The sequence below is a fragment of the Zootoca vivipara genome, chromosome 8, assembly GCF_965207765.1.
Source record: "Zootoca vivipara chromosome 8, rZooViv2.hap1.1, whole genome shotgun sequence".
NCBI lineage: Eukaryota > Metazoa > Chordata > Lepidosauria > Squamata > Lacertidae > Zootoca > Zootoca vivipara.
In genome coordinates this window covers 65,666,737-65,684,436 of record NC_142591.1, presented here as the reverse complement: position 1 = coordinate 65,684,436, position 17,700 = coordinate 65,666,737, and the positions used below count along the sequence as shown (strand labels likewise).

At 38.9% G+C, this 17,700-nt stretch overlaps 1 protein-coding gene across 5 annotated transcripts in view; it reads right to left on the bottom strand.

The window, feature by feature from the left end:
* VPS13B (vacuolar protein sorting 13 homolog B) overlaps positions 1–17,700 on the bottom strand; it is a 384,018-nt gene that overhangs the window by 115,017 nt on the left and 251,301 nt on the right. For all 5 annotated transcript variants that reach the window (XM_035126124.3, XM_035126121.3, XM_035126123.3 and 2 more), the window contains exons 34-35: positions 10,434–11,136; positions 2,913–3,050 (exon numbers count right to left, since the gene is read on the bottom strand). In XM_035126124.3, coding sequence (XP_034982015.3) covers positions 2,913–3,050; positions 10,434–11,136 — 841 coding nt within the window. The remainder of the gene's footprint in view (positions 1–2,912; positions 3,051–10,433; positions 11,137–17,700) is intronic.

The window sequence follows — 17,700 nt, the reverse complement described above, 5'->3', positions numbered from 1 at the left end:
AAACCATACCTGTGTTAATGAATATTTACTATCTGGCAGTTTTCTTCATTCTATTAAGAAATGCAGCTATCCAATTACGTCACTATTTCAAAAACCTATTTGTAACAAAGCAATGGAAAAAAACCCTACCGGAGTGTTTGAGTGTTTTTTTGCAAATGACCCTAAGTTAATTAGAAAAGTCTGCACCCCGGTCAGTTCCCCTTCTCACATGTCAGCTCTCATTAAATCAAAAAATTCTCATTTCAAAGTTAACCAACACCATGGTTAACAAAACTGTTAAACTGGGATCAAGTGGGCACATTCCTAGGTTTATATATGATGTCATGCTAAGCAGCCCACAGCTGAACTCGCAAAAATATGAATGATTTTTCAATATAGTAAGTATCTGATCTAATGCTAATTCTCTCTCTATAGGCTAACTGTGCTGGGAACAGGTGGCCCTGCTTTCAATTATGGAGGGCTAACATGCCAGTGTGAGGCCTGGATTAGTTCACCTTCTCACAGGGAATTTGCCTCGGTCGGGAATGGATTTATTATGGCTTCACACATGGAATGGAGCTCATGTCAACTGAGGGCAGTGACACATCATACGATTCAAATTAACCTGCTGTGGACTGTTCCGCAGGGCTGAGGCTGTGTATTAAAATGACGACATTTTAAAACAGCTTGAAAGAAACCAGGATTGTCGAAGTGCAATGGTTCCAATTTGTTCCAACTAATCTATCACCTGCTGGAGATATTATTGTAGTGGGTTTCTGGTAGCTGCTATTTTCCAGGTTTCTCCAAACCACTGACCTTGCTAATGGGTACAATTGTTGCCTTTGGAGGTAAAGGGGGAGGGAACCCTACAAAGTGCTTTTTTATGTATGGCGAGAGGTATGTTATTCATCACAAACATGTGACCAACGGAAGTGGGGGAGGGGAAAACCTAGACAAACAAACCTCCTGCAGCCTCTTTGCTGAAAGATAAAACAGAGTCTACCATATTCCTTAATTTGACTGGACAAAATGTTGTACATAAAAATAACTCATACAGCTAAAATATGATAAACTTAATAATTTCATACATACAGGTCATTCCAAGAAAATGACAAGGGTGTGCATTTTGGCACAAGAAAGCTTGCATTTTCCTTATTAATCAATGGATGGTTTATGAGGTTTGAGAAATGGAAAGGATTACGGATTAAGGATCAAGGATCTGGTGGTGGAATTGAGGGAATTGTTACCCAGGGGAGGGAGGGAAAGATCTAAGAGGATTTGTAAATATATATGAAGATGGAGGATTTGGGGAAAATGATATATATTTTTAGGGAGAAATTAAAGGCTAAAGGATATACTTAGATGAAGTTAAGATGATGTCTAAAAGTGAGTAAGACATACGATTGAGTGAAGAATAAGAATCATAATTGTTGAGTTATTTTGTAAGCATTGTGAAAGCTGCATAATGGGATATAAAATAGATTCGGGAAGGGAGGGACGGGGAAGTCGAGGATAAGACATTAATAAGATTCTGATATTTGGTTTTGTTGTTTTTCTTTTTCTCTCTTTTTATTTCTTTGGTTTTTATTTTGTATTTTTTATATTTTTATATTGTAAATTTTTCAATAAATATATTATATATATATAAAAAAGAAAGCTTGCATTTTCCTTAGACTTGTAATTAGTAACTTTTAGGTATATTAAACTTTATGAATTGCTGACAGTTTTTGTAATATTTTTTCACAAAGACTGGGATAAAGTATGTCGGGAAGCCAAAACATTCCCATATTTGATGTTTTTATCTTTGAAAAATATTAAGTTATCAATTAGAAAGAACAGTGAGGTCATAAAACAATATGATAATCTCCATCATGGCCAGCTGACCAACAAGGACTTAATATAACTTTGCATCTTTTCAAATGCAGTTCACCACTATTAGTCTCCCTCTCCCTCTCTCTCTCTCTCTCTCATTACAAACAGGTAATGTAAATTTAAGGAGGCAAATCTTTCGTACACACATTTGCATTTATTAGTATAAAATATCACATAAAATGAGTTACATGTTAGGCTGCAGTATAAAAACTGAAATCTTGAATAATTTTCTCCTATGTATTTTACAAATGAATGGAAAGGGCTAGTTTAAAAACACAGTACTGTATAGCTTGACATTTATTCACTCTATAAATTTTGAGATAATTGGAATTTATTTTGCTAGCATTTGTAAGAGTTGAAATAAAATTGCTGTAAAACGATTTTAGTTTAGTTGTCCCTACGGTAATCAATAACGAATGTATACACCTTGGAATATTTACAGTTGCAATATAATTTTAAGTAATCATTTAACATAAACCATCAGCCCACATATTTATAGAATGGCACACAACTTAAATACCAGCATCTGTAGGGATGTGTTTACTCTCTTTATCGACTATTTATATGGTCCTGTTGCTCTATGTGTGGAGTGCCACCTAGATTATTTTGTTTAGGTCACTTGAAACTTGTTCCATGCATGTGGGTTTTCAAACAGCCCAGATCAACTCCTGGCTGAGGGTCCCATACCTGTTTACTGTGAATTACTACTGATGCCATTTCTTCAAAAACTACACTAAGGGCTTATCAAGACTTCCTTTTGCAATCTGCTTTCCAAGCACAGGTCTGTGATGTCCATGTCCATGTCCGAGCAGGGCTTTTTCTCTCTCCTCCTGACGCTTTCTCTGGGAAAACTCGCTGTTTACTGCAGAATTGGAACAAACAGCAATCCTTGGGGAAACTGATGGACAAAAAGCCCACAATCGGACACGGGACTCGGAAGCACGGGCTTGGTTACCCAGTGAACGCCAATGGTTAAGAGAAAGAGGCGGACTTTGAACCTTGCCTAACTGTTGCTTGTGCCTCTTGCTTTGCAAGAGTAATAATAACAACGGTATGCTTACCTGGTCCATTGAGGAAGTCTTTAATCTGCAATGAGATGAGAGGAGGTGGGATGCCGCTTTTAGCATCAATTTCCCCTGCCACTGTCTGTAACCATGTCTTGCAATAGTCCAGAGTTTCTGGGAGAGTTTTTCCAGGGTCTACCACAGTGAGAAGAGTCTGGTTAGGACATGTTGTTAATACAACAGCTAACAATGTAATAAAGTAGTGAAGGGAAGTAATGTGCATTCATAGCTTTTAAATAGCTATGGCTGGTTCATATACCATCAAGTTTATATAGATAAAGTCCTGGTTCATGTGACACAGTAAGGAAAATTGCAGGCTGATGGGAAAGTGAGAAGTGGTGGCCTCCTGGAAAGGAACTCACAGCTGCTTTTCTCCTCTCTGGGCCTTTCTGCTCCTGTGCAACACTAAGTGTCCAAACCAGGCTTGTGATTATGGTATCTACTCACTAACCACAAATTGTAGTCAAGAATAAACCTTTACAACAGCTCATGGTTAGGGAGGAGAGAACCAAACCAGAAGTATGGGGTCTGTCCAGGAGCCCACACATTCACCTAGCCCTGGTAAACCATGGTTTGGCTTACTTTGTCTTGCAAACCAGGCCACAGTATACACGTATATCTCATATAAATACTATAATATGATAATTATAGAAATGACTGCAAATCATCAGATACTACCATCAAATGTTTAAAGGTGCCACGTATAAACAGTTAAGTTCAGTGTAACTAATAGGTGCCTATTAACCGGGCATTCAAAATAGGTCTATGATCTAATTTCTAACCCTATTAGCAATGCATTCAAAATTTCGTAGCATTCTTTTCAAACGATAAGCACAAAAGTAAAAGCAAGCAAACAAGAAAAGGAATAAAGTATAAACAAGCCCTAGAGATCAGAAAACCACATGTTTGGAAATGCAGTAGAGTGGTTCTACTTATGGGTTATTTGATACAGTTTGCAGTTTCACTGACATTGCAATCCCCTTTTACTACTAGGCTTTTGAAGTTAACTTCAGTAGCTTTTCCTCTTGGCCCTCTTTAATGAAACCCCTTTGCTCAATCCTTAATATTCCCAATTGTGACTAAAAGTTCACATTTGGTACTTTTCAGTTCTCTGTCTTTCTTCATGTCCTGGACAATGTATATGAGAAATCAGCACTGCGTAAAACTTTTTAAAATCTACGGCAACCCACAGTCTTTGTTATAATATTTCAATTGGGTGTTTTGTTTTCTGTTCTTAAGTAGCTGCAGTGCTTAAGCATTAAAAAGAACCGCTTTAAGAATTTTATCCACAAAATTGTTTCATTCTGGCTTAATCCCACACTGCATTACCACCATGACCCTTAATCCTCTTTTGTTCTATAGTGATGCTTGAGAGAATACTGCTTCCTGATAGTCAGATAATTTAAATATGTTACCAATAGCTTTATTCACAAGTAGGATGTGGTGCTTTCTCTTGAAGTACTGTACGGTAGTTTCATATCTTTGCTTATAGTCAACATATGGCGGTGTGGTATGGACTTATGTTTTGGAATGCATTTCTTGACTTAATCACAGGATTGCTATATAACCTGGCAGGTATTAAACCTCGTGTAATTTCAAATAACATACTGAAACCAAGTAATTGTGACTTTAGTTCTACATGGGAAGTCAAAGGTTAAACTAAAAGTTAGCACATTCCTCTGTTGGTTTTTCAATATCATTATTTGATCAATATTCAGGTCTTGATTTTACAGCACTGTGCAAGCTTGTACTATACAGTGGTACCTCTACTTACAAATAACTCTACTTACGAATGTTTCTACTTACGAACGGAGCTCCGTCCGCCATCTTGGATGCGGTTTAGATAGGATTTTTTTCTACTTATGAATTTTTAGGTAGGGTTGCTTCGACTTATGAATTTTTTTCTCCCAATGCATTCCTATGGGATTCGATTTACTTTTTTTATTTTACTTACGAATGTGTGTTTGGAACGCATTAAATTCGTAAGTAGAGGTACCACTGTATATTTTACAATAAGCTCTTCCTTTTCTTTCACTTAAAATTACTGCCTGCTCCAATGGTAATTACAAAAGAATACAATACTGGATAGCTCAAATGCATTTTCTGCTTAGAATACCCTTCAGCACCAAGATTGGGTTTTGTTTTGTTTTGTTTGTAAAATCAACCCTTCAAGTTCATTTTATTTATTTCCAATATGTGTATTCAATTCTCATCAGAATAGATCACAAAGCAAAGAAAAAGCAAAAATGCATATGTAAAACAGCACTGTATTGAAAACTTAAAAATCCAGAAATAATATATAAAACATCCAACTACTTTTGCCTTTTTAAAGGTGTCAATGAGATTAGAATTGATCATCGGATACTATAGATAGTCCGAGAGAAGATTCTCACGCACTAAAATTAAATTTGTCATACTGCAATCCATTTATGCTAGGTTACTTTTTATGAGTCCTTAAATTCAAATTTTCATTTTCTCTGTGTGTGTGCCTATAAAACCAAGTGCATCAGTTTAACTGACAACTTAAAAAATAACAACACATTAATATTCACCTGAGAGTTCTTAAATAACTCAAACTGAAACTATTGATTTTTCAACAAAATGGATAATTAACAAACTATGTCTTAAGGAGAAATTGCATACACTTCACATTATTGTAAATTTAGATAAAGAAAAAGATTACTGGGAGGGCCACATAATTTGAACAACTTGATGATTTGTTTTATAAAAAACCCACCATCCTAATAAATCATAGATAAACTGGTGAAAAACTAGAATTACAGAACATGTCAACGTGCTGTGATTTCAGCACAGGGAAGTCTTGCCTCACCAACCACTTAGAATTGTTGTATCAAAAAATTCAAATTGTAATATAGAGGAGGAATGACATCTTAGTGGTACAGCTCATGTTCTGGATACAGAAGATCCCAGATTCAATCCCTGACACACCTAAGTTAACAGGATCAGGTAGCAGGTTTCATGAAAGTTCACCACTGGGAGAGATCCACTGACAGTCAGAGTAGACAAAATTGGGATAGATGGGAGAAGTCCAACCCGATATAAGGCAGCTTTCTATGCAGCTGGTGAAGTCTATAAATAAGTAGGTATTCTATACCTAAACTTTCAAAAAGCTTTTGACAAAAGTCATTCAGATTCTTAAAGGGGGGGGGGGAATATAGCGGTCATAAAGGTAAGAAGACACGGCTGGTGCATTATTACTACAACAGAATTAAGAAGCAGAGATTAGGAATAAATTGACAGTGGAGAAAAGTAGCATTTTCGTATCATATTAGCAGAGAGAAAGAAATAGTAACTTCCTCCTCCAGTGTCCCAACCTATCACCAGATCAGGAACAGGCTGCAATGGCTTCTTTATAGAACATCTGCGGTGTATGTATTGTATTATCACACTTCCATATGAGGAACTTCCTTGTGTCTTCCGCTTCAGGGCAGCTCTGCCCACAAGCTAGAGATGTGCGCGCACACACACTAATTTTCTTCTTTCAGAACCCTACATTTTCTTTGGAAGATACCACTTTCCCCCACAAAGTACTAACAGATGATCTATCAGACCCAAGCTGCAGGAATTGGCTTGAATATTAATGCTACTAACCAAATTAAATGGTTTAAACAACGTCATGCACAGTTCCCAATGACATATTTTCTGGTAATAAATGATACATGCCAAATATCCCTGAGATGTGTGTGTGGCAAATCTAATTTATTTTTATTTTTTAAACCGCCAAACGATGACGCTGACACGATAGGATGACCACATTCCTCACGAGTGATGGAATAGTGAGTTTTGACCACAAATCCTGACAATTATGAGACAATTGAAACTTCATGGAGCCACATCATTGCTTTGTTTGGTCAAAGTAAAGCCTCATTTATTTTTCTTAGTAGTCTGTGCTTTAAGGGTTGAAGTTTGGAAAATAAGCCAATGAAATGCTGCTAAATAAGCCACCACAACAGCGGCTTTGATGCGATACTGGTTACTTGATAGAATACCTTAATTTATTTAAATCTGATTGTTTATAGGTTTAAATAGTTAAGAAGCACCACAGACATGAGCACAAAGAGGAGAGAGATGGCAATGGGCAGATGGACTCTCTAAAGCTGACACCAATCGAGCAAGTGGCCAAACAGTAGCACGATAAGTAAAAGTCTGTGTCTGGTTGCTAAAACTACCAGTAGCCCTCTTTACAGTGGAACTCAGAATTCAGAATCTTTCGTGGACAGAAAGTATTCCAAAATGGAATAGTTCATGGCTGAAGCATTCAATTTATTCATTAATCTAGATTCTAGATGCTAGCAAAGTTCTGCAAACAGAGAAAATGACCTACCTGATGACCACACACTAGACCCATCTAAGGAGCACATGTTATTACATATACTAGTGATGCTGCTTTAAAATGCTCCTGTTACATCTCAGAACAGAGAAAGAGGAGTGTGTATGGTCCCCATTGTTGTCATCACCATTTATTCCTTATAAAAGTATTTAAAAGATACTTTGTACTATACACTAATACAGCACACAGGCCCTGCTCACATGTTCGAAATCTAAACTACACAAAAAGAGAGGGGATTTTAGAGGCAAAGTGGAAACTTTGCACTTGCTGGGTATGCCTAAAGTAGCTCTTTGGATCCCAGCCAAGGTATCAGTTCAGTTTCTTCAGTATTTTATTCTACAGACAGCTTTAGTACAGATGGCATTTATTCTCACTATGGCTTCCAATATGATTTTACTCTCCTTTTTGCTCAAAGCATTTAACAAACTTGTTAATACCTTTAGGCAGAAATTTGGAGAATAAAAATGTGGTGTACTACATCTAAATCTAACAATGTATTTCTTTTCTGAAAATGAAATGGATTGCCCAAAGTTTGGCAAGAGGAGAAAGATTGCTGCTGTTAATCTTAAAGCCATCACATGCTGAAGAAGTTAAAGTAAATCTAGGCCAACAATTTCAAATATGAATATAAATATTTTGGAGTGATTGAGAAACAGTATCTCGGATCAAAATTCTGCCATTTGTCAGTTTTGTCAGCGAGAAGATTGGTATTTTCTTTCCTATTTAATGCTTGTTACTGGCAATGGAATAAAGTAGAAAATCATTCTATTTCATTTCATCCTTTTCTGCAAATGATGCACATACATACCAATATGCTAGCCCTTACTTCTGTACACGATCATCCACAATAAGCTAGGAAGCTAGCTAGTCCATCTAGCCCAGTATTGTCTATGCTGACTGTAAGGGGGGAGGCTTATAGGGAACACCCCCCCCCTCATCAGGTCGAGTTCCTCCCCAAGCAGCAAGTCAAGCACAGGATCAGATGAGAAGAGCCAGGAAACAGAAAGGGAGAGCCAAGGCTCTGACAGCATCAGACAGCCCTTGCTCCAAGGGGAGGGAGAGAGGGAAGGGGAAGAAGGGACCGGCAGACAGTCAGTCGGAAGGCCATTCCCCCCCCCCCCACGCCGGAATTGAGGCGAACGGCTCCCTGTCGGAGCAGGGGGAGGCGCTTCACAGTTCCCAGGCTGTTATGTTGGGCGCGAAACAGAAAGCAAACATTGCGAGATTCTGACTCAGACTGAGGCAGACATGTTTTATGGACACTTTGCACTGTAAATAATATGCACCAATAAAAACATCTGAAAGACAAGCAGATGTGGAGGGTTGTTACTCAAGAGTAGCCACAACAACCCTTGACACTGGCTGACTCTCCAGTGTATTAGGCAGGAGTGTTTCCCTACTCTACTTGGAGAGGTTGGGGGTGGAACCTGGGATCTTTTGTTCTTGACTATTTAAGGGCCACCAAAAAGCCCCCCAAAGTGGCTCAGAAAGGAAACCACACAAATACAAAATTCTAATACATTTCGGAAACCAATAACATTCAAATGCACTCAGGTTTCTGCCAAAAAGGCAAGGGATCTCCCCACCACCACCCGATCTCAGACAGCAGGAGAAACTCCTTAGGTAGCAGCTCCTTCTAATAGTCCCACGGGTGGTTGATAGTTCCTGCACAGTCCTTCCCTTCTGTGCAAAGGTCCTCTTAGTTGTGGCCACTTCCCCACAAATGTCTGTGCAGTATTCACATCACCCTTTGAAATCAAAACCCTGATGTTACCAAGTGGACAAGCGGCTGGCATGACATTTTCAGGAGTGAAAATGGGGTTGAGGTAGCAGCATGGAACAGACCCTTCAAAACAACACTGACATGCAATCATATCTTTTTAAAATCATTGGGGAACCCCAGGCAAATGTGCATTGATCAAGTAGAGCCCCCAGAGAAAAACCAGCAGATCCAGATTCCCTTTAATACTTGGATCTGATAAGCCTACTAGAAGGCTTTTCATGGGCCCAAAGGTTGTTAAAGCAGTACTTACAAAGGCAGTAACTCTTAAGGCAGTACAGTACTTCTTAAAAGAAAGATGTCATAGGAACAACAGTACTGCTCCACAGCAAGCACTCCATTTTATATGGAGCAATTTAGATGTTTTAAAGGTTAATAATGACATTCATGTACTGGTTTGTACGTGAAAAGGGGAAAACACTTCTAACTGAAACGTTTAGCTATACAGTACTGCTTTCTTAAGATTAAAAAAAAATGTTTCTGAACTTGAGCAGAGTCCAGATTATGTGGTCATGAAGGAAAGTTGTCCACAGTAATAATGATAATTTATTATTTACACCCCGCCCATCTGGCCGGGCTCCCCCAGCCACTCTGGGCGGCTTCCAACAAAACATTAAAATACAGAAATCCATCAAACATTAAAAGCTTCCCTAAACAGGGCTGCCTTAAGATGCCTTCTAAAGGTCTGGTAATTGTCATTTTCTTTGACCTCTGGTGGGAGGGCATTCCACAGGGTGGGTGCCACTACCGAGAAGGCCCTCTGCCTGGTTCCCTGTAACTTGGCTTCTCGTAGCGAGGGAACCGCCAGAAGGCCCTCGGCGCTAGATCTCAGTGTCCGGGCAGAATGATGGGGGAGGAGACGCTCCTTCAGGTATACTGGACCGAGGCCGTTTAGGGCTTTAAAGGTCAGCACCAACACTTTGAATTGTGCTCGGAAACGTACTGGGAGCCAATGAAGGTCTTTCAGGACCGGTGTTATGTGGTCTCGGCGGCCACTCCCAGTCACCAGTCTAGCTGCCGCATTCTGGATTAACTGCAGTTTCCGGGTCACCTTCAAAGGTAGCCCCACGTAGAGCACATTACAGTAGTCCAAGCGGGAGATAACTAGAGCATGCACAACTCTGGTGATACAGTCCGCGGGCAGGTAGGGTCTCAGCCTGCGTACCAGATGGAGCTGATAAACAGCTGCCCTGGACACAGAATTGACCTGCGCCTCCATGGACAGCTGTGAGTCCAAAATGACTCCCAGGCTGCGCACCTGGTCCTTCAGGGGCACAGTTACCCCATTCAGGACCAGGGAGTCCTCCACGCCTGCCCGCCTACCAGTACATCAAGGTAATCTCTGAACAAAAGAATTATTATTCTGCCAGGCATTAAATGGTCTTACCTGTGCACTTGTAGTCTGAAGCTACACCTTTAAGGACAGCATCAAACACAGAGATTTCCACTCTCTGCTTTCTATGGTGACAGCTTAAGATCAAAGAAGGTTGGGATACAACAAGGTGCAAAAATGGTTCTAACTGCAAGTCACTAGTTCCTCTGCGACCAGGCTGTCGAACGATAGTTATGCCCAAGGCTTGCCTAGCAGATGATCTTGTAGAAGCATGAAGACTTTCAAGAGATAGAAGACCTGGTTTTTTCCCAGAAGGTAGTGAACTGCTGGCATTCAATAGATCATCTGCTGTTACAGATGAAATGCCTGCTCCGCTGGGCTTCTTGAAATCGTGCTCAACTCTCAAGTTCGCTTCAGGAAGGTTCAATGAAGTTTTGGCTGCTTTCTCTCCATCTTTCTGATCTTCCAGCGATTTTGACTTAGGTAAGGTGGCACATGAGTAAGTCATAAAGGATATTCGGCTTGCTGTAATAAAAATATCAAAGGGAATGAAGTTCAGGTTCTTCACGATAGAAGATTGCCGAGAAGGACGGGCAATGCGGTGGTGGCTGGTACCACTGTGTTGTTCTATTTGGACTATTCTGATTTTAACACTGTCGCTGCCAATGCCACTGTCTTGGGCTCCACTGTAACGTGAAGATGTTTCAGTCATGCCTCCATCAGATGTATCCATTTTTTTCTGTTCCTGTTTGGAAACCTGGGAAGAAAAATATCATATTAACTTAAAACAGCCATATCCTAAGTATTTCCATTTCACAACATAAAACAATTGCTATATAAACATGAGGTCAAGAGAGAGAGAATTCTATTTAAAAAAAAGAAATTTGCCAAGTTAACTTTTAAAATAGGAATCACTCATGAAAACTCAGCAGGTGTCTGTTCCAGAGAAATGGTGGCTCATATTTAATGACATGCTAGTGAAAGATGTGGCAGGAGGAATACATGTTTCCTACATTCAAACTAATTTGTTTTTCAGACCATTTAGGAATTCAAAAGATAGTGTGTCATCCAATTAAAGATGTTTTAACTGATCAGCCGCCTTTTAAGTAATTAATTATATTTAAATAACAGACCTGGGTGAAGGTATTGAGGAGATGCTCATCAAATTTGCAGAGGACATCAAACTGGGAGGGGGTAGTTATTGCCACAGAAGACAGAATCAGGATTCATGATGATTTTAACAGATTGGAAAACTGGGCCCAAACTAATAGAATGAATTTTAATAGGGACAAAGGTAAGGTTCTACATTTAGGCAGGAAGAACCAGCTGTACAAATATAAGATTTGGGGGGGGGGCACCTGGATTGCCAGTAGAATATGGTACAGTATTTAAAACTGCTGGCTGGTTTACTGATCAGCTGCTGTGACACCATAATGACCCACAAAATTCTTCCTTAAAAATAATAATAACGACTTCTATAACTCAATTGTTGATATAGGTCCCTGTTGTGATGCCAAAAGATTTTTTTGTCATCCCCCAAAGCTTCCAAATTTGTCAATTTGTCAATTATTATCAAAATAAATAAAAATAAAACAATATTTGTTACTGACTGCTCCATAGCGCCCCCCCCTTGCCGGGATTCTGTGGAGCCAAAAGACTTTTCTGAGCCCCACCCCTGAAAACTCATTCTTAACAAAATTTAACACTGGCTGTTCTGCTAGCACATTTGCAAGGTTATGCAGGGTCCAGTATGGTTTCAAAGTAGATTGGAGGGGACCACATGTTCAAGATTCCTGCATTGCAGTTTGGACTAGATGACCTTCAAGGTTCCTTCCAACACCACCATTCTATGATTCTATGCCCACTTATACACTTCTGCCACACCCAGTTTGGCCCCAGGAGGAGAGAATTGAGCATGGGCCAGTATGGTCCTCAGCCTGAAGTTTAGTCACCCCTGCTGTAGAGAAAATATGACCAGTTCCTTCAGCAAGCCACTTGTTTGCCTTTCACATCTTTAAACCATCTTGGTCGCTAACAGGATGTTGTGTGTTGAAGTCATGACGACAAACAAGTCCTGCTGACTTTGTTCCCACTCAATGCATTGCTGTGTACCACAAGAACTGTTGAGTGGTTAAGCAAAGATTTGGGACTAAAGCCACTCTCTTCCCAATAGGCCTGTTGCTAAAGAAAAGGCAATATGGTCTACTTAGAAGATGTTCAGCATAAAAATAGAAGAAAAAATTCCCACTGAAATGTGTCCACAAAGTGACTTTTTATGAGTCAAAGGAAACAACTATTTCCTTAGACCTATCAATTTTTGTACTGAAGCATAGCTACTGCAAAGAGAAACATTAATACTATAAATTTTTGTTTTTTAGTTACAGATTTTCCAACTTGAATCCAATACCTATTTCTTAAACTTCTGCACTGACTACTGTAACCTTGACAAACCCATGATATTTAAATATCCCGGAATGGCTTTTGAAGCAGGCTGCAAAAGTCTCTATATTAATCACTGGCTGAACTGAGTAGGAGTGGTGAGTCCTGTACTGATATTGCACAGTATGCGGCAGGCACTATCAATTAATGACAGAGAAGCATGATTCATCACCCTGCTTTTTAATGCCCAAATCCCTGGTTCTATCTCAAACAAGCATTTTCTATTAACGCATTGTCGCATGGTTTTTGCTTCTACAAAAAGTATTGTACAAAACAGAAGAGCAGCCTTATTTTTCAAAATATTATGCAAAATAGAACACTGGTTTGAATATGTGTCTCACTAATAAATTAGTAAGAATTGTATTGAAGCATTGTATACTATTTTTTTTTTATCATGCGGATCCAGAAGTGCAAGCTGTTGCATGAAAAAAGTAGAATATAGAAAACCAAACCATAAAATCCACCCCCTCAAAAAAAAACCAATAAGGCAATATATAAGAAAAGCTGGATAAAGTCATCAGTCACTACACCACAAGCCAGTACTGTCTCTAGAAAGCAGCCAGACTTGGAATTAAACAGGCTTCTGAGGGGAGGGAGTTGCATAGCTAGAAAGTACACCAGCATTATCACCTTTTGATGTTCTGACTTGGCACACAGGCAATGCCTCCAGGAAACTATATCCAGCAGACTGTAAGGGCTATGGCAAGACACAGAGATCTGCTAGGGATGATCTCTGGGAGGATATATATCGTTATATGTCACTTAGCCAGTTACTGAGTTGGGATTTGCAGCTATTAACTTTAAAAGGCAAGCTTGGCAATAAATCTGGGCATCAAATGGAATATCCTTTTATACTGGTGAGCAATTCCAAATGCAAGAACTCTAAAAACGTTCCATGCTTTGTTATGGAAGAAATGGGCCAATATTTTAAAGATGCCAAAAGCACCAATATCGGCTTCCTGATAGCAAATGTAATGGCAACATTTATCGTTGAGCTGCATTTATATCAGTTCACTTACTCTTTACATAACCCATTTAAAACGAACAATAAAAGTTTTCTTTAATTAGCTACTGGTGTGCATTAACATGATCATGATTAAACCATAAAAACCAACTGTACATTACTCAGGTCCCCTATCACATGTGTTTTAAATTATTTTAGTTGAAAATGTACTTTGAGTCCCTTTTAAAAGTTCGACCTTCTGCTTTCAGAGAATTAAATGCATATTACTGCAGTGGAGAAGATAATGTTTCAGACCTCCAGGCATATATTAAACACACTGGCAGCACATTAGACAAAATGCTTTACTTATTAGATACTTCCTATTCTAAACAGTGTCATCAAAGGCTAAAAACAAAATCCATATAAAAGCTGCACAATGCTTCCACACAGAACCTGTGCCAAAATCCCTGTACTTTCCAACTAATGAGGAAAGGATGTGCACTCTTAACATATGAATGTAAGATTTTCCAAGCATTTACTTTAGGAAACAGCACTATTGATTCCATATGGCTTATGTTAAATGAAACTGTATTGGTAAAATAACCTTTAAGATATCTGGCATGATAACCGTAATTAAACAGTATTCAAAGGAATAAAACAAAGGGGAATTTGGTTTCACAATGGCTAATTAAAATAAAATGAAAAAACACAGCATGTCATCTATCAAGATAAATTGTTATTGTTTTAAAAACTATTTAAAATACTGTTAAAATATACTTTTTAGATAAAATCTAAAAGTACTGGGAAAATATTTGTGGCTTAAAAATGGATAGTTTGGCGAAGAAAAGTAGTATACAACTTGGATTTTTTTTTTATGTTGATAGAATAGCTTTAAAACTTTGAGCATAACCAGATGGGCCTTAAATCAGAGGGATTCTACAGTTTCTCTGTCTGAATGAATTGCTACGTGAAAAAGTTTTCAATCGCTGAAAAATGTCAAGTTGATAGTTTACTTATTAGATTGCTTCAGTGCATTTTCTCCATCCTTTCACTTCATGGCAGTCTCTATAGAGGAGGTGATGAAAGCTATGGTAGTAGCTAGGGAACTGTGGCAAATTCTTCCTTGTCATGTGTTGAGATAAGTGACTTTACTAGCTTAACCCCTTGAATTCAAAAGCATTTAGGGAAGATAGAGAGATAAGGCTTAACTATAGCTGCTACAGTACACACGCTGCTATTGCTGGGCATCCTCAAGCATTGTTGTAAATATGCTCAGGTGCTTTTTATTACTAAAGCCATGATATGTCATGAAACTTCCTCTTTAAGCAGCCGTATTACCTTAATAGTTGGAAGGACTGTCACTCCAATGTATTAATATGAAAACTAAAATCTCCAAGGAAATCAAGGAAATGAAAAGCCAGCCTCAAAATCATTTTATGCCAGACGGGATTTGGGACAATTACAGTGACCCCATTAAGGTTAGACCTGTCTTACTAACAGAAGCTCCCCGTGTTGCACGTTAAACTCTTCTTCTTTTTATAATGGAGGAGTGTTTCAAAACCATTTTGTAGTATGGCATGGTACTAGTTATTCAAGTTTAGAAATCATAGTAGGCTAACACTAGCCCCATGACACGATTCTAAGATGTTCTTTTGATCATGGACTATTTTCTGTAAAACCTCATGGTTCAAGCTGTTCAAGTGAGAGGTGGGTGGCTTGCAATTACAGTTTGTTAACACTGCAGTGGGTTGCTTCCTTTATAGTATATAGATTAAAAGTCAGTTGGCAACTTTGAAATGATGACTGAAACAGACCTGATTTCTTTACAATCACAAATAGGTTTGGTATAAAATTATTCGGCTATCCTTTCCTGCTTTAACCGAATAACTTTCTTAAACACATAGCCTGGAAGAAAATCCAGTTCTCTTGCATATCATTTCTTGCTTTATGAACACACACACACACACACACACACACAAAATTGTAGTATGCTTATTTGTGGTCCCAGACTAGGATTCCTTAGAGGCAACATCTTCCAACAACTGCAATTTTAAGTAAGAGATTGATCCATGCCTTTGCCCATCCCCTGTGGGTTTGTTGGCACTGGAAACCACCTCCACAACACTGAACCCATAGTTGCAAACTTCACTATCTTGAATGAGCCAAAAGCTCATTTAACCAGCACTTTAACTAGCCACGATGCAACTCTCTGGAGATGGGGCCACTAATCCATGACTACATACTCCTGTTACACAATTCAACTATTTGCTCCAGTATTTTACTAAGACAACTTATCTGTTTTGCCTCAGCCGCAGGAGTGGTATCCAGGGTCTTAGACCCACACCCTGGTCTCCTAACCAGGTGCTGACTTTTGCCTTGCTCATCTGCTCTGCAAAGGGAACCACGAACCACTGACCTCCCCCTTGCTTGAGCCATCATCTCTCCTTGATGGTCAAAAAGATTGCTCCAAAAGTGAACAACTTAAAACAAAAACTTTTTAGAACTAAAACATCCACCTGATGAAGTTAAACAAAAGATCAACAGAGCCAGACGGATACCTAGAGAGAACCTGCTGCAAGACAGACCCCAAAAAAGAAAATAACAGAACACCACTAGTTATCACATACAGCTCCCAAGTTAAAACAGTACAACACATCATCAGAGATCTACAACCTCTCCTGGACAATGACAGCTCTCTTTCTCAAGCTCTGGGAGGAAGACCTTTCATTGCCTACAGACAGCCACCCAATCTTAAACAACTCCTCACCCACAATAATACAACCACCAGACTTAACATGGACACTGGTACCAGAGCCTGCAATAAACCCAGATGCCAACTTTGCTGCCACATACACCCGGACAACACCATTACTGGCCCCAACAACATCCAACATACCATCTCAGGACTATTTAATTGCTCATCCTCCAACATTGTGTGTGTCATCAAATGCCAACTGTGCCCTTCAGCTCTCTGTATTGGACAAACAGGCCAAACCCTACGCCAAAGGATAAATGGACATAAATCTGACATCAGGAATTACAAGACAGAGAAACCAGTAGGAGAACACTTCAATCTCCCAGGACATTCTATACAAGATCTCAAAGTAGCTGTCTTACTACAAAAGAATTTCAGAAATAGACAGGAAAGAGAAGTTGCTGAATTGCAACTTATCACCAAGCTTAAAACCATGGAGAGACCTGGTATGAACAGAGATGTTGGATTCTTATCTCATTATACATGATAAAGCGATCTTCAGCCATCTCACCCCTTGCTTTTTCATGCAAGACCATTTGCAGTAGTTTACAGTCAACTACAGCTATCAGTCAGTCAAACACCCATTTCCACCACCCTTCTGAGTGATACCCCTCCCCCACCCTTTCTCTAAATATAAGTGTCTGGGGACTTCTATTTCAGTGTATCTGAAGAAGTGTGCATGCACACGAAAGCTCATACCAAAATAAAAAACTTAGTTGGTCTTTAAGGTGCTGCTGGATGGATTTTTTTAAAAAAAACAAAGAGTGCATTTCCTGCCACCAGTAGTTTAATTTATCATTTAACCAACTGGAAACACTGAATTAATATGAAGCTTGTTTTAATGTTTGAAATGCTTGATTAAATTGTGGGAAAATATATATGTATGTAGTGGTGGCAAAAATATATTTCAGGGATTTACTGGCTCTGGTACTATATTTTAACAACAGAGAAAACTCCTCAGGTCACATAGTCAAGACAGAATATACTTCTGAAGTGGGTGTGTTGAATGAAGAATGTTACACATCTGCATGAAGCAATTCCATTTTATTTTAGTTATAATTATGTAACAGGACTATTTAAGTCCTCTTTCCAACTTGCATCATAGTCATTTTCAAACTCTCATCTAAACATCTTTAGCCAATCATGAGCTCATTTTTCACATCACATAAAATATGGAACAAATT